At 38.0% G+C, this 21,560-nt stretch overlaps 1 protein-coding gene across 5 annotated transcripts in view; it reads right to left on the bottom strand.

Annotated features, from left to right (window-relative positions):
* TENM1 (teneurin transmembrane protein 1) overlaps positions 1-21,560 on the bottom strand; it is a 775,694-nt gene that overhangs the window by 327,971 nt on the left and 426,163 nt on the right. For all 5 annotated transcript variants that reach the window (XM_032391374.1, XM_032391377.1, XM_032391378.1 and 2 more), the window contains one exon: positions 3,411-3,651. In XM_032391374.1, the coding sequence (XP_032247265.1) occupies positions 3,411-3,651 (241 nt within the window). The remainder of the gene's footprint in view (positions 1-3,410; positions 3,652-21,560) is intronic.

Here is a 21,560-nt window from a genome sequence, read left to right as displayed (position 1 = left end):
ATTTAGTCAGAACAAAGGAGACAGGGGCGACTGGGTGGCTCAGTTGGTTAAGCATCTGCCTTCCACTCAGGTCATGATCCCAGGGATCGAGCCCTGCATTGGGCTCCCTGTTCATTGGGGAGCCTGCTTGTCCCTCTCCCTCTGCCCCCACCTCCCTGCTTGTGCTCTCTCTCTCTCTCACAAATAAATAAATAAATAAAATCTTTAAAAAAAAGAACAAAGGAGACAACCAATTGTCAGCCATAGCACAAATTTTGGAATAAGTCAATCATGGTGATTGCTGAGAGTTCCATCTAAGGTACATCAGCTCTCTTCCCAACCCTTGCTCAAGGGGCAGCCATAGGTGGCCACGCTGTAGGCTTGTTTTTTTTTTTTTTTTAATCATATGGCCCTTTCTCTCCGCCTGGCCTTACCTGACTGAGAGAATACAGTTGTCTCCCCTTATCTGAGGGGGACACATTCCAAAATCCCCAGTGGATACCTGAAACCAGGAATAGTACTAAACGCTATATATACTATGTTTTCCTATACATCCCTATGATAAAGTTTAATTTATACATCAGGCACAGTACGAGACTAACAACAATAACTGATTGTAAAATAGAACAATTATAACAATATATTATAATAAATGTTACGTGAATGTGGTCTCTTTCTCAAGATACCTTACTGTACTCACCCTTCTTCTTGTGATGATGGGGGATGATAAAATGCCTATCTGATGAGATAAAGTGGGGGAATGACCTAGGCCTTGTGACACAGCATCAGGCTACTACTGACCTTCTGACAATAAGTCAGAAGGACGATCATCTGTTTCTAGACTACAGTTGACAGTGGGTAATTGAAACTACAGAAAGCAAAACCGCCAATAAGGGGGGGGGGACTACTTTATCTTGAAAAGATGTTCTCAATTATTTGAGGCAACCTGAATGAACTCTGCTCCCTGCAACCAGGGAGCCTAATAAAAACCCCCACCTGCATTCAGCCTTGGCTAAGACACTTCAAGAGCAGTGCAGTCAGCAGTTTAGAACTGTGTTCTAAAGAAAGAGACCAGGATGGAGGATTTGAAACCAGCTGACGTGAGGAAATGGGGAAGGAACTGGGGAAACATGCAGGTCAAAGAAGAACAGGATCAGGAAGAGTGAAGGGCTGTCAGGTGTGTGAGGGATTTTATTTATTCTGTGAGATCACAGAAGCAGATCTGGGAGAAATGGGCAGAGTTAAGAGGTAAGAGATTTGGGTTCAATAAGAATCCTCCGGTAGTTGCTTGAGATGGAATAGAATGCCTTCGGGATAAATCAATCACCTATTTTGGAGCTATTTAAGCAGAGGCAGGTGACCACTTAGTAAGGATAATAGTATTTTTTTTTTTAATTTTTATTTTTTATAGCAGCATTACCTTTGAGTTGTATAACGCTTTGCAATGTACGAGGCACTTTCTGCCACACTAGCTCGATCATCTGTACAACACTGAGACAGGCATTTCCACATTCACTTTTACAGATGAGGAAGCTGAGGCTCATGACGATGTGCCAGGACGCCCCCAGAGTTACCTTTTACTGACTACATGTGAAACAAACATTTCAAAGGATATATATTTGGGAAATCCTAGCTCATCAAGCTGATAGGGTTTCTAGGTTTTTAAAAAATTCATCTTTGTGATACTGAATATATTCCCAAACGTACTAAAAAGGTACTCTCTGCACAATCTCACATGAAAACTTATGTTCTTCTCTGCGTCTTATGAAGCTGAGACCAATTAATACATTCCTTGCATGGATACAGAAGGTCCGTGGGTGCAGTTTGTACAAACACGCTTAGATGTACACTTCAAATAAGAATAGTTTTCTCTTTCCTTTTGCCTGAGCCCCATTCCCCACCCTCCTTCCAGATTTCCTGTTATTGGGCTTCTTAGAGGGAAGGAGTGTGTTTTGCTTGTCATGATCACTAGATAACCAGATTGCCCCACTGTTTCCTTAGCTCTCTATCACCAAGCGCCACAAAAGAATTAAAAGAGTGAGTAAATAAATTTTTTTGAGTAAATAAATTTTAAAAAGGAGTGAGTAAATCACCAACATTCGCAAAAACTCCTTAAAGATACACATTGTTCTCTGCTTCTCTCACCTCATTCACCTCCCTCTTTCATTAAAAAAAAAAAAAAAAAAGAAACGATACACAAACACTATCACTTGTACAGTTCTAACTGGGTTATCTTCACCATCAGAACGGATTGCTATATTTTCTCTTGGGAGATAACAGAAATATCAGTTTATGAATCTATTTAATCTAGTAGTGATGGATGATATAGAGTTTCCTGGATTTGAGCCATAATGCTCTCAGTTTGTTGGTGGTGACATATACACTGATGCCATGGCTGGCATATAACTTAATCTGCTATGAAAAAAAAAAACAAGCAGTCTTATAATGTGGGTTTATTAGTCCTCCCCTTTCCATTCCAATTCCCAGATATTGGGATGGAAATTGATCAGAGTTGACAGCACACATTGCTTATCAAGTGATATATTATACCCATTGTTTACATACAAATGTGTTCAGAAAAAGCTTTGGTAGTAGATCTAAATAAGGCGTATAGAAGGCAAGGGGAAGTCCTTGAATTTAAAAGATAACAAAATCATATGTTTTATTAGGTAATGTCTATGTTAATAGGAAGTTGTAATTTTTAATTTAAGGGGGAGTGTCTAGAAATGATGAATAATTTCTCATTTAATCGCCTCTAGTGCTAAAGTCTATTATGACCCGGAGACCTAGAACTGTAACTTTAATCCCATGACGAAGATTTAAAGAGTGAACCTTGAAACCTAAATATGTGAAGTGCCAGAAAATAGAGGCAAACTTTTTTGTCAAAAGACCAAACAGCACCCTAGAGGCAGAATAGAGTTTTTAAAAGTACACACGGACCTCCGATCTATGAAGTGAATCCTTTTTAAAAATGTTTGAAGGCAACTTACTTTTTGAAAGAATCTTACAATAAAATCCAAATTGTCACTGTTCCTCCAATTGTGTTTGGATTTTCCTGTAATGTTGCAGTTTCCTAAAACAAGGGGCGAGTGCCTTTTACACGGAGGACAAATTGATAGTTTAGATAATTGCTTCGTTTCATATGCTTTGGGGGGTGGCTGCCTGTGGGGTGTTTATGCATCTGTGGTTTCATCTTTCCACGTGTATCTGCTTTGGTCTGTGTCGGTGAGTGTGCCCGAGTCTAGATGTGTGCGCCTGTGTGCGCTCCTGTGCCCGCAGAGGGGTCTGCCTTCTGCCCAGGCATCTGGGTGTGCATCTCTGTGTGCATTCGTGTGTCTCTGCAGATGTCTACGGTGAAATGAGTTTCTGCACTCGGTGGAATCATCCTCTGCCAATATTTAAGTTATTGGGATCAATAATAGCTCAAGTACCTGGTCTCCAATGGTATGTTGCTATTCAAGACCCAGCTGTTATGCAGATGAACCGAGTCCTGTGTACTGGTTGGGGGAGCTGGAGCAGCTGGGCTGGGCTGGCTGCGGGTAGTCATTGATCTCCTCTGAAGAGAGTCGGCTGCAGGGGGTGGTTTCCTGGCACAGGTGCACGCATGCGGAGGCGGCGGCGGCGGCGGGAGGGGTCTGAAGGTGAACTGGTTGTGTGGGCTGCTCTGCATGTCTAAAGAGGAGAGAAGAAAAACACCAAATAGAGACTTACTCTCCCACTTGGCAGTCAGGAAAACACAGCTTGTCAGACTGAGGATTTCAGAAGAATATAACCTGTGGGGTGGGGGCAGAGCTTTAAGTTCAGTCTATCTGTAAAAATGTCACTTAACTTACAAAAACACGTGCAGCACGCTTACGAAATGTAAAACATTCACAGTTGCATTTACATGTAAATTCTTCAGGGCTATAGCAGCTAAAAAGTAAATGAGGCTGCCTCACACAATTTGTCATAGTTTCTGCTACCGAACAAATAAATCATCAACAAGACACTAAGTTACAGAACAGAAGTGAGCAGATCTCCATCAGTTGCAAAAGTCTCACTTCGGAAAATACCAGTGAAAGGCACAAATTTGTTGCAAGAAAAATCATTCGACACTTCAAATAAAAGTTTAAGGCCACCTTCTGGCTTACCTCAGGAAAGGATGCTAGCCTGCCTACACAGGAGCAAATCCATACTCCAGAAAAACAGCTCCCTGAGTATGGAACTCAACTGCGCGAAACTCATCTCTTTGCCAGCACCGCCCCCCCCCCCCCGCCCCCAACTAAGAGTGCTGCTTGGAAAAGGAGTTTGTTCAGGTTATTATATATATTTCCATGGCCATGCAACACACAGTCTGCGCCCCTCCCCCACCCGCCACACCTTTCTAGGAGCTCTACCATATTAGCCGCAGCTTTGGTGGAAGGGAAACCATTTTTTTCTCTGCCTGTTTGCAGTGGGGGCAGCCTGGGACAGCGGTCCTCAGACTTCTTTTGTCGCTATTGTTTGGTATTTTTCCACTGTTTTCCTGGCAGGCACATGTATAGACAGAGAGTTAGAATTTGGCCCACGAGAAATGGCCCAATTAAACCCCTTTGAAAAGGAATCACTATTGTAGCTAATAGCCACCTCTCTTCCACAGGAGAAACATAATAGATGTCAAGTGATCTCTTGTAACACCAGCACGTTCTGGATAAACTTTGTAGACAGCATGGCTTTGTCCCACCTCCCAAATGACTGAGAGTTAAAAAGCAGAAAAATGCCAGAGGCTTTCCATGCCTAGCAAAAGGGCTCAGCTGGTTTGTGCTGAGACTCACTTTGCAGTGGCTGATCACGTGGAAAAAAATAACTTCTTTCCATCCCTCTACCTCCAACTCGAATTTCGAAGACACTGGCATGGTTTTCATATTTTAAAATGATACCGGTGCCCCAAGAGCATGACAAATTCTTGGCTATGTTTTCTCCTATAGATGGCTCTCCCTTTAAATAAACTTGCTATATGAAAAAGGAAGTTGTACAAAAGATAGATAGGGAAAGGAGTAGTGATAATTCATTTTGATACAAAATATTCCTTTAGATAATCAGCTACCCTTGGATATTTAAAAGGAACTAAAATGCTTCATGAACTTTCGAAATCAACCCATTATTCCAGGCTCAGCCCAAATCCCATATCCACTAAAAATATCATCACAAGCACTTAACATCTCATTAATTTTTTTAAACCTCAGGGCTCATATTCATAGCCATAACTAGAAGCATGCTTTCCATCTTTGGACTCAGAAAAGTACTGAATGCTGGAACCCAAAAGACCTTGAAAATCCTTTCATTTTGCAGATGAGAAAACTGATGTCCAGAGAACAGCTTGTCCAGGGACACTGGGCATGGCCCAAACTAGAACCCACATCTCCTGACTCTCTGGCCAATGCTCCACTCACTACATTGTAGACCTTTGTAATACAAGCTCTCTTTACCTCCTTAAGATTTAGAGACACAGAATCCTCCACATCTTCTGGATTTTTCACTTATGACATACCACCTTCCATTGTGGTTATTTGTTTATATGTCTGCTTCCCTCCTTAGATCTTATCTCCTTAAGCATCGAAAAGGAAGGTGGTTTGGTGTAATAGTAGGCAGGGCAGCATCGTGGAAAGAGCATAGAATTTGGGGGTAACGGCAAACCTGGGTTTGAATTCTGCCTCTGTCATTTGGAAACATTAACTCTTCATTTGTAAAATGGAGATAATAATCCTTTCTCTTAGCAATTAAATTTAATTCATGTAAAATGTGCTTGGACATAGTATGTCAGTGACTACGCATTTATTAAATGCAGTAGAAGGATGAAACTTTCAGACTGGAAATGACCATAGGGATCACCTAGTTCAGCTCTCCTTCCTCCCCTCTCCATTTTACAGATGAGGAACCCAAGGCTCAGAGAGGTAAAGTGACTTGTTCAAAGTCATTCAACTTGTATGAATTTGTCTGCTTATGTCTGATGATTCCCACCCAGCCCAGCACTTTTTTTCCATGTGCTATTTTGGAAAATAAATATGACTGTCTTCTCTGACTTTACCATTTACTATTTTTATCATAACTTTGGCCCCTGAGTTTGCAATATTATAGTATTCCCTTGTTATCCCATGTTTTTGTCTTATCTACCAAAATGGACTGCGTATTTCTTAGAGCAAGATCATCTTCTACTTTTCTTGCATGTCACATGAGCACAGTGCTAGGTACAGAGTAAAATCCCTAAGAGCTTTTATTTCACTGCCCCATCGGACCTAGAGAACCACTCTCAGCATCCCCTGGGCTCTTTCATTCTGATGTGGTCACTGGGTATCTATTTGACAGTTCACAAAGCAGTAGGTTTCCCCCTTGGAGGTCCTAGTGAAATCTCTCCCACAGCCATGGGGAAGGACAATGATACCCCAAAAAGGTGCTTAAAATCACGTCCCTCTAAGACATGAAAAGAGCAGCAGTGACACACTCTACAGACTTGCCATCTAAATCCATGAACTTAATGATGCAAGCAAGGGAAACAAAGGGTGGGAGTCCAGAGTTAGAAGAAGAAAAAGAATCTAGTTTAGGTGTTGTGTCCAGAACACCTCCAAATGACACGTGACATCTATTAGCTTAATCAGTAGGTGTTTGTGTCAGTATAGTTGTTCAAAAGACAGAAAGTCTCTATTCAGTACTGTTGTTCAAAAGAAGAATCACTCATTATCATCTGGATTTATTGCTTGCTGGATTTCCTCAAAATCTTTGCAACTTCCTTATTATGAAACATGATAAAAATTCTACTTCATTGAAAAGTACAATCATGGTATTATTGTAACATTATATCATTTCTGCTGCAGGTAGAACTGCTCTGTATAGTTATTTTGATTATATGTGTATGTGTGTTTTGTTGATTTATATCTATTTTATTGTATATTTTTATTTCCACATTTTAAATATGCCAGGTTTCCCTACTTGTTAATATTGTCTTTAAAAGCTTTTATAATATTGGATTGTTGAATTGAGTGGAATACATCCAGACCTTAAACCCTTATGAAATGCAAATGATCTCAGCTTCATTCTTTTTTTCACCTCAGGAAAAAGATGTGGAATGCACTTGTTCTCTTCCAAATGAAGTAATTTAATCCTTGGGCTCCATGAAATGGGATTTCCCAACATTAAACACTAATGAAAAATACATTAGGGTTCAGTGTCAGGAGCTCTAGGACACCAGTTCCAAGGGGTGAAGAGTCACATGCATTCACTTCCAAATGTATCTGGCAGCCACGCATTTCTGTGCCCAAGAGAGAGACGCAAGGGAAGGGGGGGTGTAGTGATTATGCAAATGTGGATATCTGGACATACTTATAAAGTTTTATGAAAGTAAATTAAGATTTCAGATGGAAGGTCTAATTCACATAATATACTTGGGTAGGATCCAGTTTCAGGTTTGAGGTCCTAAAATAACTTGGACAGGGGAGGAAAATTCCTCCAAATTGTATATCTAAAGCATTTTAGGTGTGGCAGAACTGTTAACAGAGGTATATGCCTTCAGAAACAACATTGCCATTGTCTCCAAAACAGAAGCGGGAAAAGAAAGTGGTCATGCCTAGTTGGGTTTTTTATTTTGTCTTTTTTTAGCTCGAGAAACTTTTCACCAGAAATTAGAATACCTCTACTCAGAAACACTGTGTGGGAACTTATTGAAGGGGCCATTAGGGTGTTGTGCCCCTTATGCTTCATTAACACAGTCCATTGGGCTATAAGGCGACAGTTGCATTTCTAACATTCACTGCCCTATGCAAAATCACGCACTGGAAAAGGACTTATGGGGAAAGGGGGTTTGGGGCACAAGACCTGAAGTTTGCTTGTGCAAGTGAGTGTCAGATGGGTTGCAACTTATGAGTTACTGTGGAGTGATGGAACGAGGGTTTTCCGAGTCACACAGAAAGATCTAACCCCAGATGTGGATGGGCAAGGTTCCTAACACAGGGCGGTGAACTAAGACAGCTGGTGGATGTTTCAGGTATATGCACATGTGTATTTTGTATATTCCTACATGGTTCATTCTGCTGGGTGCAGTTTTCTGCCTTCCCCTAGTATTTTTAACAGATGGAATCACATGTATGCAGACATGAAATTTGTCTTATATTCAAACTATTCTCAAAGATACCAAAAGCACGAGAACAAATTAATGTTTTCAAAACAAGCGTTGTAGCAGAACTGACTGTACATGCAAAATAATTTTCTGTTAAGTGTTAAAAATAAATACTGTCATTAATACAGCAATGCTAATGGATAATTCTTTTCTGAAAAATGTGACCAAAGTAGACACATGCCTAGTTTCCCCCAGATCCATGTACTTAACCAATCAAACTTTTCTGTACTGATACTAGGACAATAACCTCCAAAATCTGTTTTTTTCCCCAAAGTTACTATGCAGTGTATGTTAACAAGAGGAGCACCTATATTCTCAGAGCTGTAGAAAAAGGTCACAGGGAGTCAAAAAACATGTCTGCCCTTCCTGGCCTTAAGTCTGTGTTTCATTACCTCATTGGCCAAAGAGAAGATGGTGGGACAATACCTCGTCTGCAGCTCTGGAATCAAAAAATTCCTGAAAACCGAGGTGTTTTTTTTTTTTTTTTTCTCATTCATTTGGTAGCAAAACCTGATCTAAACTGAAATAAGGGTATTTATGGTCTTTATTTCATTTAGAGAATTTTTATACATTTAGCTGCAGAAATATTGATATATTATTAAAGAATGCTGGCCCATACCCCATACAATATATGCATGGCATTACCTGTGTAAAATCTGAAAAATTCTAAATTTTGAAACAAAAGGACCCCAAAGATTTTTGATGAAGGATTATGGGCCTGTATTAGTATTTCACCGCCTCTCTGAACTCTTATGAGGTAATATTAATTAATGCTTATGAAGGCCTTGGTAATCTACATGAGCAAAGAACATCAGGGCACAAAGGGTTATTGCCATAACTACTTAAGTCAAGTCTCTCGAGGCCTATTATAAGCCTTTGGTTCCCTGGGTTGCTTTTCTGAGCTGTTCTCCCTCCTAGGCAGGAGAGGGGATAAAAAGAAAATGGTTTAAAATAAAAAGGAGAGGTTTATTATTAATATTAACTATTACTACTAATTCTAAATGTATATTGCTACTTTATAGTACTTTACTTGCCACAAGGAGCTTTCACAACCTGTGAAGAGGTGGTTTATAAATTCGCACGTTATGGCTAATATCCATTAACTTGATAGTGCTTGGTGATCACAAAATTAGTCTTAAGTGTATCTGGCTGTGGATGTTTCTGTTCTCAACCTTATAATTATTATTAGAGGCTCAAAGAATATGAAGGTAAGAAAATTGGTTTTCAAAGAAAATTGAGTAAATAGGTACACCTTGTCACTTTCCTGGCTCAAATAATACGGCTTTAATATTAATGTACCTGCAGCCTTCCATAAAAGCAGATTCATTAGTTAAATAAACCATTAGATTGAGAATGGAAATAAAGTCTATTAAATAGCTAATGTTTAATAGATATTTGTGTGTATGTATGGGCATGTGTATGAGCGAGACACAGACAAGAGAAAGGGACAGGAGGAGAGAGAAACAGAGAATTGGCATTTAAAGCACATGACGGCAGGAGAAGAATCACAGAAGATCTGGAGGAAGGCCAACAATAAATAATGTTTCCCAGTTTACATGGTTTCAGTCTGGTTCTAGATGACTGCACTATGCATGGTTCCAGAGCCCTGTGATGCTACGTACTATCTTTGAGACTGTAAAGTATATTCTTTGAGGAATTTGAATGGTTTTCTTACCAAGACAGCAAGTAAGAGAGTACGCCCTATTAATTTTTGTCAGGTTGACCTTTGCTACAACCACTGGAAATAAAGGTCAACACTGAAGCACCTACAATCCTTTGACATGTTTGTGCTGAAACTCGTATTTACACTTCAGTCTCTCCATAAACTGATGCTTATCTTCAAAGGATGTGCTGGTCTAACTCCAGAAAGTTTAAACTTCCTATTTTCTAGGTCTCATTAATTTCTTTTCCTGTTCTGTGTGTTGTACAAGCATAACAACGGGCCAAATATCTACAAGGCAGCCCTCCCCCGACCCATTTCTTCCTGTTATAGGGGGAATCCAACTGTGCTGTGCACTGTATTGGCTTTACATAGTGCAATTAGCCAATCTTACGAATAATAGTCAATATTTCTGCCAATAAGTGGCTGGTTTGTTAACTCAATCAACTCTCTGACATAGATTAAGACAAACAAACTAGGACTTCACAATCAAAGAAAAAAAAAAAGAAAGGACTGTGGCTAAATGCTGTTTTCCTTAAATTATTGAAGTAAATGTTCAAACTACCTCATTTCCTTGGTTGTGAAAATACAGGATGGATACATCTTTGCTTATATTTTCAGAGCAGTTTGGCAAGGTTACAAAAAAAGGAAAAGTGAAGTCAATGCATTTGTTACCTATTCATTTTTCTAAATAGAATGGTAAAGAGCTCTACTTTACAGTACGATTTGGAATTTTAAATGTCAAATTCTAAATATCAATATATGGTATTAATTAACAATTGAAATTAGTGGTTGGCCAAAGCCTTCCATAAAAGCAGATTCATTAGTTTTCACTGTGGTCTTGAAGGAAACTCTATTATCCATTATGTACCAGGAAACAAGAAATAGATAATTGCCCTGTTTTATCTTATGCTGACAATGATGCTGTGGCTTCCATTATTAGGCAGTGAAGTATATCAAAAAGAAAATATAAAAAAGTAATGATCCTTAAAAGTTCATATTTACTTTATCCTCAAACTAAAGTCGTATGTAGGTATTTCGATTATTTTCAATCCCCAAGTTCATTATTTATTTGCAAGTAGGTAATGGAGGGTTATGAATTAATTGACAGTGAATCATTTAATAAATTAGCTAATAAAAGATATTCTGGAATTTTACAAAGTTTTCACTTTGAGAGCCTTTTTTTTTTTATTAGACTATTACAAATGGTCACCCTGTATTTGTTCAAAAAGCAATGGATGAAAATCATTTTAATGTTATTTATGAAAATGAAACTCTGAATGTTTGGAACACAAATCAAGAAAACATTATGACTGTGTCTAAATCTCAAAGAAAAATATTTTCATACTACCATATGTTAAATAATGAGGGCAAGCTACATTAAGAATAATAAAAAACAAGATATAAAAGACAAAACAATCCTACAAGATAAAAACAAAGCACGGAGGACTAGGGAAAGCTGGGGAGGTTTTAGCCCCACAACCCCAAACTTTATTTCAAATAAAGACCGAAGAAAAAGTACTGATTATTAATACCATCATCTAAGCAATACTGTCTGGCTATTTGGTGAGAAAGGTTCCACATACCCTGTAGTGCTTCTCCCCCAGCACAACTTTAGGAACAAGGGAGACCTGTGGACACCCAGTGAGGTGGTGGAGACGAGTTCTAGCATCTGTACCTGGGGACTGAACAGGTACATAGCCCCCACCTGGGGCAGTGGGGCAGAGACAGCACTGTTACAACAGTATTCACAAGACCAGACAATTCTCACATTTCACCCATGTTTCGCCCGAGTTCAGCAGGTCTCAGCTCTAGGATCCAAACATACCAGGGTTTGGCCATCAACTGTGATCCCATAAACCATTTTATTTTATATTATTTTATTTTATTATTTTTTAAAGATTTTATTTATTTTTTTATTTGACAGAGAGAGAGAGAGAGCGCGAGCACAAGCAGGGGGAGGTGCAGGCAGTAGGAGAGTGAGAAGCAGGCTCCCTGATGTGGGGCTCGATCCCAGGACCCCGGGATCATGACCTGAGCCAAAGGCAGCCGCTTAACCGACTGAGCCACCCAGGCGCCCCCCCCAAACCATTTTAATCACTAGTTCCCACACCCACTTCCTGGTAAAATGATTATATGCATACCATGGGGATGATGAAAAATTTGTTTATTCCTTTCCGCCCCCCACTGACCAAAGAAAAAGAAAATGGGGCAGGGTGGGGATTGGGAACAAAAATCTTGGTATTCTCACAGGAGTGTTATACACATGTACATGTTATTCAAATATGTTGGGGCCAAAAAAATTGAGAATTGTGATCTTGATGGCTGATGGTAGAATACTACTGGCTGCCATCAACCTTTTTGCCTGATCTTTGGGTTAGTGAGGGAGTCTCCTAAGAGGTATGAACTGGAACATGATAGCTACGTAGAAAAGAGAGAGTAAGTTTTATTTCCCAGCTTGCAATCAAACTATGCATCTCCTTGTCTTATATCAGGATCTAGGTCTGAATCATCTTTATATCTCCCAAACACTTAGCCCATAATTTTAGTCAATACAAGTTTAAAATTTTGTTTATTTGTGAATTTAATTAATTGGAATACATTCAAAGTTTTAGCTGGAATTCAATTAAGTTTATTTTATTAAAAAAAAAACAATTACAACAACTACGGTGTGAGAGAATGTTTTATGATGTCAAATATCTAATTTGATTGAATTCTTCCCATTCCTACCAGTTGTTTTGGCATTGTGTGGGCACAGCTTGTATCTGAAGCTTTCTGCCTGAAATGTTCATTGATTAATTCCCTCCTTATTACAAATTTTCATTTTCTTGTTTTTCAACATGTTATTTTAGTGAGATGCTAAATAGATTTGTTTGTTGGAGAGGTGCCAACATTAAGATATATTACTAAGCCTGCCTTATAAACTTTGCTTATGCTAAGCTATGCATATTTAACTCATTTCATTTTTCCTTCAAAATCTGATTCATTCCCTCAATTACATTAACTGCTTATCTCCCTGGACTCCCTCCAATTTAACTAGGTCTTTATGGTTCCCCAAACAAAATGCAAGATTCTGGATGAACACCACCCAGAATACAAAAAAGTTATCTGACAAATTCTTTTGTAATGATGTCTTTTCACATGTAGCCTCAAATTACGTATAGATTGCACTTGAGACTTCATTAACTGGAAGATGGCTAATGAAGTCACGAGAAGGCAGCTCAATTAGGAAATATACTCATATATTGATATAGATGTGTTTGCTAGTGGATCAAGTAAAATTTCCATCAAAATGAGCAAATTAGTGGAATCTACTAATATAATGTTAGAGTAGATTGAATAAGTGGTGAATTCAGACAGGTTCCTCCCCACCCCACCATGTATAGATGCCGTAGGAAAACTAAAAAGAATAAGCTTGTCTCAAGGGGAAGACAGTCAGCCGGCATAAACAGGAGAAAAAAATGAGAACATATGTTGAAGAAACTATGAATATGAGACTGTACTAATAAATATAAATGGTAATCCTAGAAATTAAGAAAATATTTCATAGGTAGTGACTGATAACTCTTTAACAAAGTATTTTAAACAACCTAATTCTTAGTTAAGGTCATTTAAATAACTTTTTTCAAATGATTCTCGGGGAAAACATTTTATGTATGATAAAAGACCTGCTGAGAGGGACAGAGGATTAAATACACATGCTTTTAAGAAGCAGTTTTCAAAGAGACCTCTTGTAGGGCTTGAAATCAGTGAACGAGTGCATGGAAGCTCCTTCCTGTATATTAATACTTGGAGTCTACACCAGACCCAACTGAAGAGTGCGATCTGGGTTCATTGATGGGTGTGATTACAACCTGGACTTGATTCGAGTTTTCTTTCACTTTGATTTACTCACCTACTGCAAATAAGCACTGCAAAGGATACAAATAAAATGAGAATGCAGGCATGTGTATACATGGCTCCATTCTGCGTTCCTTGTACTCCACAAAGGCAAGCCTTGATTTGGTAGTGCTGGCAGCCTGCACAGAGTGAGGTGTCTAACAGGGTGAAAGAACATATCACTATGAGATTGTGGTCTTTTGTACTCCCAGCCTCACTGGCATTTGGAAACAGCTTATGTAAAGCATAATTCTGTTACTCAAGAAGTCCTATCAGGGCGCCTGGGTGGCTCAGTTGGTTAAGCGACTGCCTTCGGCTCAGGTCATGTTCCTGGAGTCCCGGGATCGAGTCCCGCATCGGGCTCCCTGCTCAGCGAGGAGCCTGCTTCTCCCTCTGACCCTCCCCCCTCTCATGTACTCTCTCTCATTCTCGCTCTCTCAAATAAATAAATAAATCTTTAAAAAAAAAAAAAAAAGAAGTCCTATCATGCAGACTTCATGTCCAGCTCCCCAATCTCCAAATTCTTGCTATGGCAGCACTAGGGCAAATTTTCCCTTATGTGTACACATAATACAGGGCCTAGGTGTTGCCCACATACTCTTCCTTACAGGACTTCCCTGGGCAAGTCTGGCCATAGTCTACCACGAGGCCTTCTAGTAGTGGTCATCAAAAGTCAGCTGCAGGTCAAGGTATAGAGATATATTATTATCACTTGTAACTTTCCAAAGAAATGATGGAAAAGCCAAAGTAGAGAAGGGATTAAATCTAATTGTTATGGAACACGTTGTACTCAGAAGTAGAAGATAAAGAGGAGAGTGTCTTGGTTTCATTTGTTTACGTTCAATAACATGAGTCAAGTAGAGTATTTTCTCAACTACCAATTTACTTGTTTAGAGGAACTCATCTCTGTGTGACTTCTTGAAATCTGCGAGTACATCATGACATTTCCAAATGACACAGTAGTTAAGTTACAGACATTAGGATCAGATCAGTCTGCGTTTAAGTAACAGCTCCGCTATGTACTATCAGTTTGATAGTGAGCAATCAAAACTTTTCAAGCCTCTGTTTCCTTCTCTGTAAAATACGGATTCTAATAAATATCTCTTAATGTTTTTGTGTGAGTTAAATGATGTCACGTGTATAAAGCACTTACTAGAGAGTGTCTGGCACATAGTAACCACCAAGTAATATTATTAAATGAATGATTAATTATTGAACTCAGCAAAATTTATAAAATTCAGGTACCATCTAGTAAGTAACTTATGAGAAAACCTATCTGATTCTAACATATTTGATTATTTAAAACATCTCCATTATAGTTAAAAAACATTTCACAATTTTCACACGTTTCTTATTTTCTTCAGAATGGTTCTAAGAAGCTATTATTGAAGTCATGAGTCAATATAAGAACAGTTGACTCCTTTCCTGTTCCTCCAAGCCACACCAAACCCTTTCTATTGATTAGCTTTCTTATTATGCTCTCAGTCCCTTTTACTTCAGATAACAGACTCTATTTCATGATTTTTATTTAAGTGCTCTGAGTGCATTCACTTGCATTTTCCCCTATACTAAATGATTTGGGGGTATACATGCATTTCTAAAGTACTTATTGCAGTAACACCTTGGGACTTTAACATTCAAGCAAAGGATATGAAAAAAAACCATTTTCATGAATACAACATTAGTGCTTTGTATTTAGGAAGCACCTTTCATCTGCATCTCTCAAAGACCTTCACAAATATTATCTGATGCTTTATTCACTGGGCGAAGCTGCAAGCAAAACTGCCTTTCAAAGAATTCCCTCAAAGTACATAAAATCCCACGAGGGAAGGAGCAAAGATAGCTGGATAAAGTGTCAGGAATATTCAGAGACATTTTAAAATAGTATATACCAAAATGTCACTGAACAAACTATGTCTGCTACTTAGAAGTATGGTGTTCCATAGGCATAGCATTCATGTTAAATAAATACACAGGAACTTTGTCATATTGGCACCAGGATCAACATCCACATTATAAGCTAATGATATTTCATCAATTATGTAACTATGTGTCAACCTAATTTGTGGTATGACTTGCCTTATACTATATCCAAATATATTTATTAAAGCATTGCATATTAATGATACTCTAGTATAGTATATGTAAAGAGCACGGACATCAGACCAGGGTTGTATGCTAAGTACTTAGCAGATTGCCTGGTAGATGTTATAAACTCGGTTAATATTAGTTACCAATATAATCATTATCGTAATTGTTTTCACGAATTTAGATTAGAAGACAGCTGTCTTTCAAAGAATTCAGTGCTGTTCCTGCTCCTACAGTATTGCCCCCCTTACTCATGGAGGATACTTTCCAAGACCCCCGATGGATGCCTGAAACCATGGGTAGTACTGAACCCTATATATACTATTTTTCCTATACATACATGCCTATGATAAAGCTTAGGTTATAAATTAGACACAGTAAGAGATTAACAACAAAAACAATAAAATAGAACAATTATAAAAGTATACTATAATAAAAATTATGGGAATGTGGTCTCTCTCAAAATATCTCATTGTACCGTACTCACTCTTCATTGTGTGATGATGTGAGCTGATAAAATGCCTGTGTGATGAGAGGAAGTGAGGTGAGTGATGTGGGTATTGTGACGTAGCATTAGACTACTATTGACCTCCTGACAATATGTCAGGAAGAAGATCATCTGCTTCTGGACCGTGATTGACAAGGCTGGCTAAAACTGCAGAGAGCAAAACTGCAGATAAAGAAGAACTACTTTTTCTTTTTCTATGTCTTGTTAAGATATGTACCTGTGAAGTAAGATGAAAAGGAAAACACACATTCCTTTTCTCTTTTAGGAGAGGCAGGTCAAGATGGGGAAAGGCATGGCTACTCAGATGTTAAGACCTCTTCTGACCTTCTGACTGAAATCATTTACACATGTCTTGTCACAGAGACTATGGCTATGGATTTGTCATTAAAACACACCATATCAGATTAGGGACTTTTTTTTTTTTTTTTTTAAAGATTTTATTTATTTATTTGACAGAGAGAGATAGCGAGAGCAGGAACACAAGCAGGGGGAGTGGGAGAGGGAGAAGCAGGCTTCCCGCCAAGCAGGGAGCCCGATGTGGGACTCGATCCCAGGACACTGGGACCATGACCTGAGCCGAAGGCAGACGCTTAACGACTGAGCCACCCAGGCACCCAGATTAGGGACTTTTTATAATCCAAAAGAAATAACTGACTTAGAAGAGTTTTAATCAATTGTATTGGTGCCACGGAAACAAAACATTTGCCGATACACACTCATTGTGAACATATTATCAGCTTCATTTACTGCTTCTTAGTGTTACTATTCTTGGATCTCTCTATTCTGTTGCTGCACCTTCTTGCTCACATAATTAGTATGCTATGAAACTGGACTATCTGAAAAATGTTAAGAAAGTGGGATTTTGAAAATATTCTAAGGAGATGAATATTTTCTACTTTTTGGAAGAAAATGTGATGTTTTAAGGTCATACATTGTGCCCATTTTAGAGACGAAAAAGTGAAGAACTTAGCCCAGTGCCTTGGGTCTATGGCATTGAATTGACTCTGTTTGCTGCCACTCAGCCGTCTCTCCTGGGATTCAAAGGAAACCACACCAACAGTGCTTCTATCACACTTGTCAATCCTATTTATTGCAAACACTGAAGATAAAATTCTGGGGCTGAATTAGCTATGTAACAACTTATAATAACATCCATGTAATGGGTTACTTTATTTGTAAATGCAATTCAATATGCTCATGCATGCATCATTAAATGCTTCCTTTTAATTCTCGGTAGCAAATATCCTCATTTCAGTAGTACTTATATAAATTTATGTGATACTTATTAACAGTCTTTAACAACTAATTAGTTGGTATATCATTTTATCCCAAGTTGATCCTGAAAATATCAGAAGAGATTGCTTAATGGGCTTTCTTTAAAAAGACAACTGAGCGATTTATTTACACTATTTTTCTATCTGCACATTAAAACCTAACCATATTTACTAAAGAAATACTATGACTATAAAATAAATTCTCATTTTATACAATTTGCATTCATGCTGACCGTCTATCTACTCACAGAGAGTATCAAACTGGTTTCAAATAAATGTTATTAAAATAACATGGATTTCCTGAAACTATGGGGATGGGGGTTTTCCTTTTCTAAAGACATGCTAAAGTTACAGCAATGGATAATGACGAGGATGGCTAAGGTTATGGTAGTCCAAGTAGCTACTACAAGTGTTCCTCAATAAAACAGCTCTAATGGTTGGCTCTATTATATAAATCCATAGTGTAATACTTCATGGGTATGCCAAACTCTAAAGTCTAAAAACCCTAGGGGTATTATATCTCTTTTCTTTTAAAGTGAATTAAATGTTATTTTATATTTTATGGATTTTTATAACTTGTTTTGCACCAATTACTAAATTCTTCATAACACAAACATTCCAATGTAATTTATATAGCATCTCCATTTGAAGGACCTGAAAATGTAAAAACCAACAAAAACAACCCCCAATGATCTAAACATTACAACAGAAGTTTCTTTATACAGGAATATAATGAATACAAGTGTCTATCTGAACAACAGTGATTTTCTAAAATAACTTTTTAAATGATTACTCAATATATGCAGCAAAGGAAATAAGGCACAGAGTGAAAAGGCGAACTACAGAATGGGAGAAAATATTTTCAAACAATATATCTGATAAGGGGTTTCTATCTAGAATATATAAAGACCTCTTAAAACTCAACAATAACAAAAGATAACCTGTTTAAAAAATAGGCAAAGGACTTGAGGTGACATTTCTCCAAAGAAGATACACAAATTACCAATAAGCATATTGAAAAGATGCATCAACATCCTCATGAAAATGCAAATGAAAACCACAATGACATATTCCTGACACATATTAGGATGGCCACTATAAAAAAAAACCCGGAAAATAAGATTTGGTGAGGATGCAGAGAAATCAGAACTTTGTGCATCGCTGGTAGAAATGTAAAATGTTGCAGATCCTATGGAAAACCAGTATAAAGGTTCTTCAAAAACATGAGAAAATAGAATTACCATATAACTGGCAATCCCAATTCTGGGTATACATCCAAAGTAACTGAAAACAGGACCTTGAAGATATATTTTCACACCCATGTTCATGGAAGCATTAGTCACACTAGCCAAAGTTGGAAGCAATGTAAATGTCCACTGATGAATGAACCGAAAAGGAAAACATGGTATATACATACTATGGAGCATTATTCAGCCTTAATAAATAAGAAAATCCTGTCAAATGCTGCAACATGGATTGAACCTTGAGGATATTACATATGAAATAAGCCAGTCACAAAAGTACCAGGTAGTTCTACTTATGCGAGGTATATAATCAAACTCTTAGGAGGTAAATGATCAGGGGCTGAGGGAAGGGGAAACTGGGGAACTGTTATTCAGTGGGAATGGAGTTTTGGTTTTGCAAGATGGAAAATTTCTAGAGAGCTCTTACACAACAATGTGTATATAGTTAACAGTGTTCCACTGCACACTTAAAAATGGTTACAATGGCAAATTTTATGTTATGTGTTCTTTTGCCACAATAGGAAAGTCATGCCATTCCTTCACTAATTGCATCTTTATTTTACCTCATATGGTGACTAATAGTGTGATAATGTAGGTTAGTGACATCAATGTGTAGCCAAATCCAAGCATTATGAAGAGGGTGGGCAAATTAGATGATTATATGATTATCATCATGAATCTTGCTGGTAGCAAAAGAATTATGATGTTCTTGGTCATTTATGCTTTAATGGGTAAGCATAGTTTTAATGCACTGAATTCTGTTAACACATACAGCCTATTCTTTAATTTACATACTGAGAAGAGAAAAGTGATTGCATTTGGAAATTTGAGGCTTTATCAAATGATGATAAAAGAAAAAAATTTACTTACTACTCACCAAAATCTGGAGGTAATAAAATGACACATAGTGAACTGTCTTTATTAGATCAGGCTTCCAAAACAGAATGCCATAGACTGAGTGGCTGAAACAACAACAAAAATTTTTTCTCACAGTTCTAGAGGCGAGAAGCCCCAGATCAAGGGGCCAGCATGGTCGGTTAGTGGTGAAGGCTTTCTTCCTCACTTGCAGCTGTTCACTTTTTCACTGTATCCTCACATGACAGGGAGAGAGTGAAGGAGCAAGCTCTCTGATGTCTCTTCTTATAAGGGTACTAATCACATCACGAGGGCTCTACCCTCATGACCTCATCTAAACCTAATTATCACCCAAAGGCCCATCTCCAAATCCCATCACACTGGGGGTTAGGGCTTCAATAATATGAATTTGGGGGAGACACAATTTAGTACCTAGCACCAACCTATGCTTCAGTTGATCGGGATACTATATTACCAGTAAATAAGTGTTTTCTGAGATGTGTGTTTTAAAAACTGGTTTATTTTCTATCATATCTTACATTCCATATTATGTTTTGTACTTTCTCACACATGGATGATTTTAAACTTTTTTCTCACTATGCTTTACATACACACTAAATGGCACACTTTATGAACTAGCATTCCTTTAACAATTATTTTCTCATTTGGAATTAAAATATCTAAACACTGATAATAATTAATCTAGAGCAGATCAGGTCTTAGACATTCTGAGTAAATGGTTTTCTACTGTATTTAATTACTCTCAGTTCTCAGACAGAGAGGTGCAAATATCATTCTGTTAATATACCGTTCCCATTATAAGATGTCGTAAGTTATTGTGAGGATATAGTTACTAGTGCAATCCATAAATACATTGAAATTTAAGACAAGGAAAATGAAGCATGGAAAATTTGTTACTTGCCCACAATCACATGGTCTAGCAAGGGTAGCACTTGTGATGAGGATGCCTTTACTTGCTGTCATAACCACTTTCTACCTTTATACCAAATGGTCAGCATCATATGTCTTTCAGAAAATAAACTACAGTGTGGACTGAGAAGAGCGAAAAACACATTTGTGTGTACTCTATTGACCAACCTCATTGCAAAGATTGCAGATATCGATCTGCCGTTCAACCCTCTCTCCCCTTCCTCGAACATATGTATTAACCTGAAAACTCACAAGAAACAATGATGGTCATCAGAGAAGAAGGTCATACAACTGATAGGGGGGTAAGGTGAAGCACACACAACTGACTGAAAGAGCAGGGAATAGTGAATGGTGGCAGAGTTAAAAAAGAGAGAACAGACTAGTCTATAACGTTTCACAGCAAAGGTATGGGAAAAGGCCCAATTGAAAGAGATCAGTTTGTTGACGGCTTAGTGAACAATGTGTGGGAATGGCAAGGTGGCAGAGGCAAACAATGGAATGAGAGATGGGACAGAAAACAATAGGCCCGCTAATGCTAATGCACTACCTTCCCAACCCCAAACTGGTTATTCTCTAAACAAGCTTGTATAGAGTACTTATTAAGTGTTAGGCATGTTTTACACCCAAGAATAATGGTGAAAGTGAATGTCCCTGCTCTCAAAAGCTCAGTGGGGTGGGGTGGGGGCCAGGGCATGGAGGACAGACATGTATACAATTAAAGCACATTACCTGACCCTAGCTTTAGTTACATTTTTCAGGCACTGAGTCCATTTATTTTTAGAACTATTTTCTTAGTACATCAAATTATTTTCCACCATGAATCTATTATAATGTTCTATACTGAACTAGCAGTATCTTGCTTTCCTACCTTGTAAATATTTTTAATCCAAGATTCTGGAAAGAAGTTCAATAAAGCAAAATTACATGTTAAATCTTTAGATTGCATAAAAAAGCTTAATTTCATTATCACGCAAACACACACACACACACACACACACACACACACACACACACA

The sequence above is a fragment of the Phoca vitulina genome, unplaced genomic scaffold, assembly GCF_004348235.1.
Source record: "Phoca vitulina isolate PV1807 unplaced genomic scaffold, GSC_HSeal_1.0 scaffold62, whole genome shotgun sequence".
NCBI classification, from domain to species: domain Eukaryota; kingdom Metazoa; phylum Chordata; class Mammalia; order Carnivora; family Phocidae; genus Phoca; species Phoca vitulina.
The sequence above is the reverse complement of the archived record's forward strand: the minus strand, read 5'-3'. Positions and strand labels throughout refer to the sequence as shown.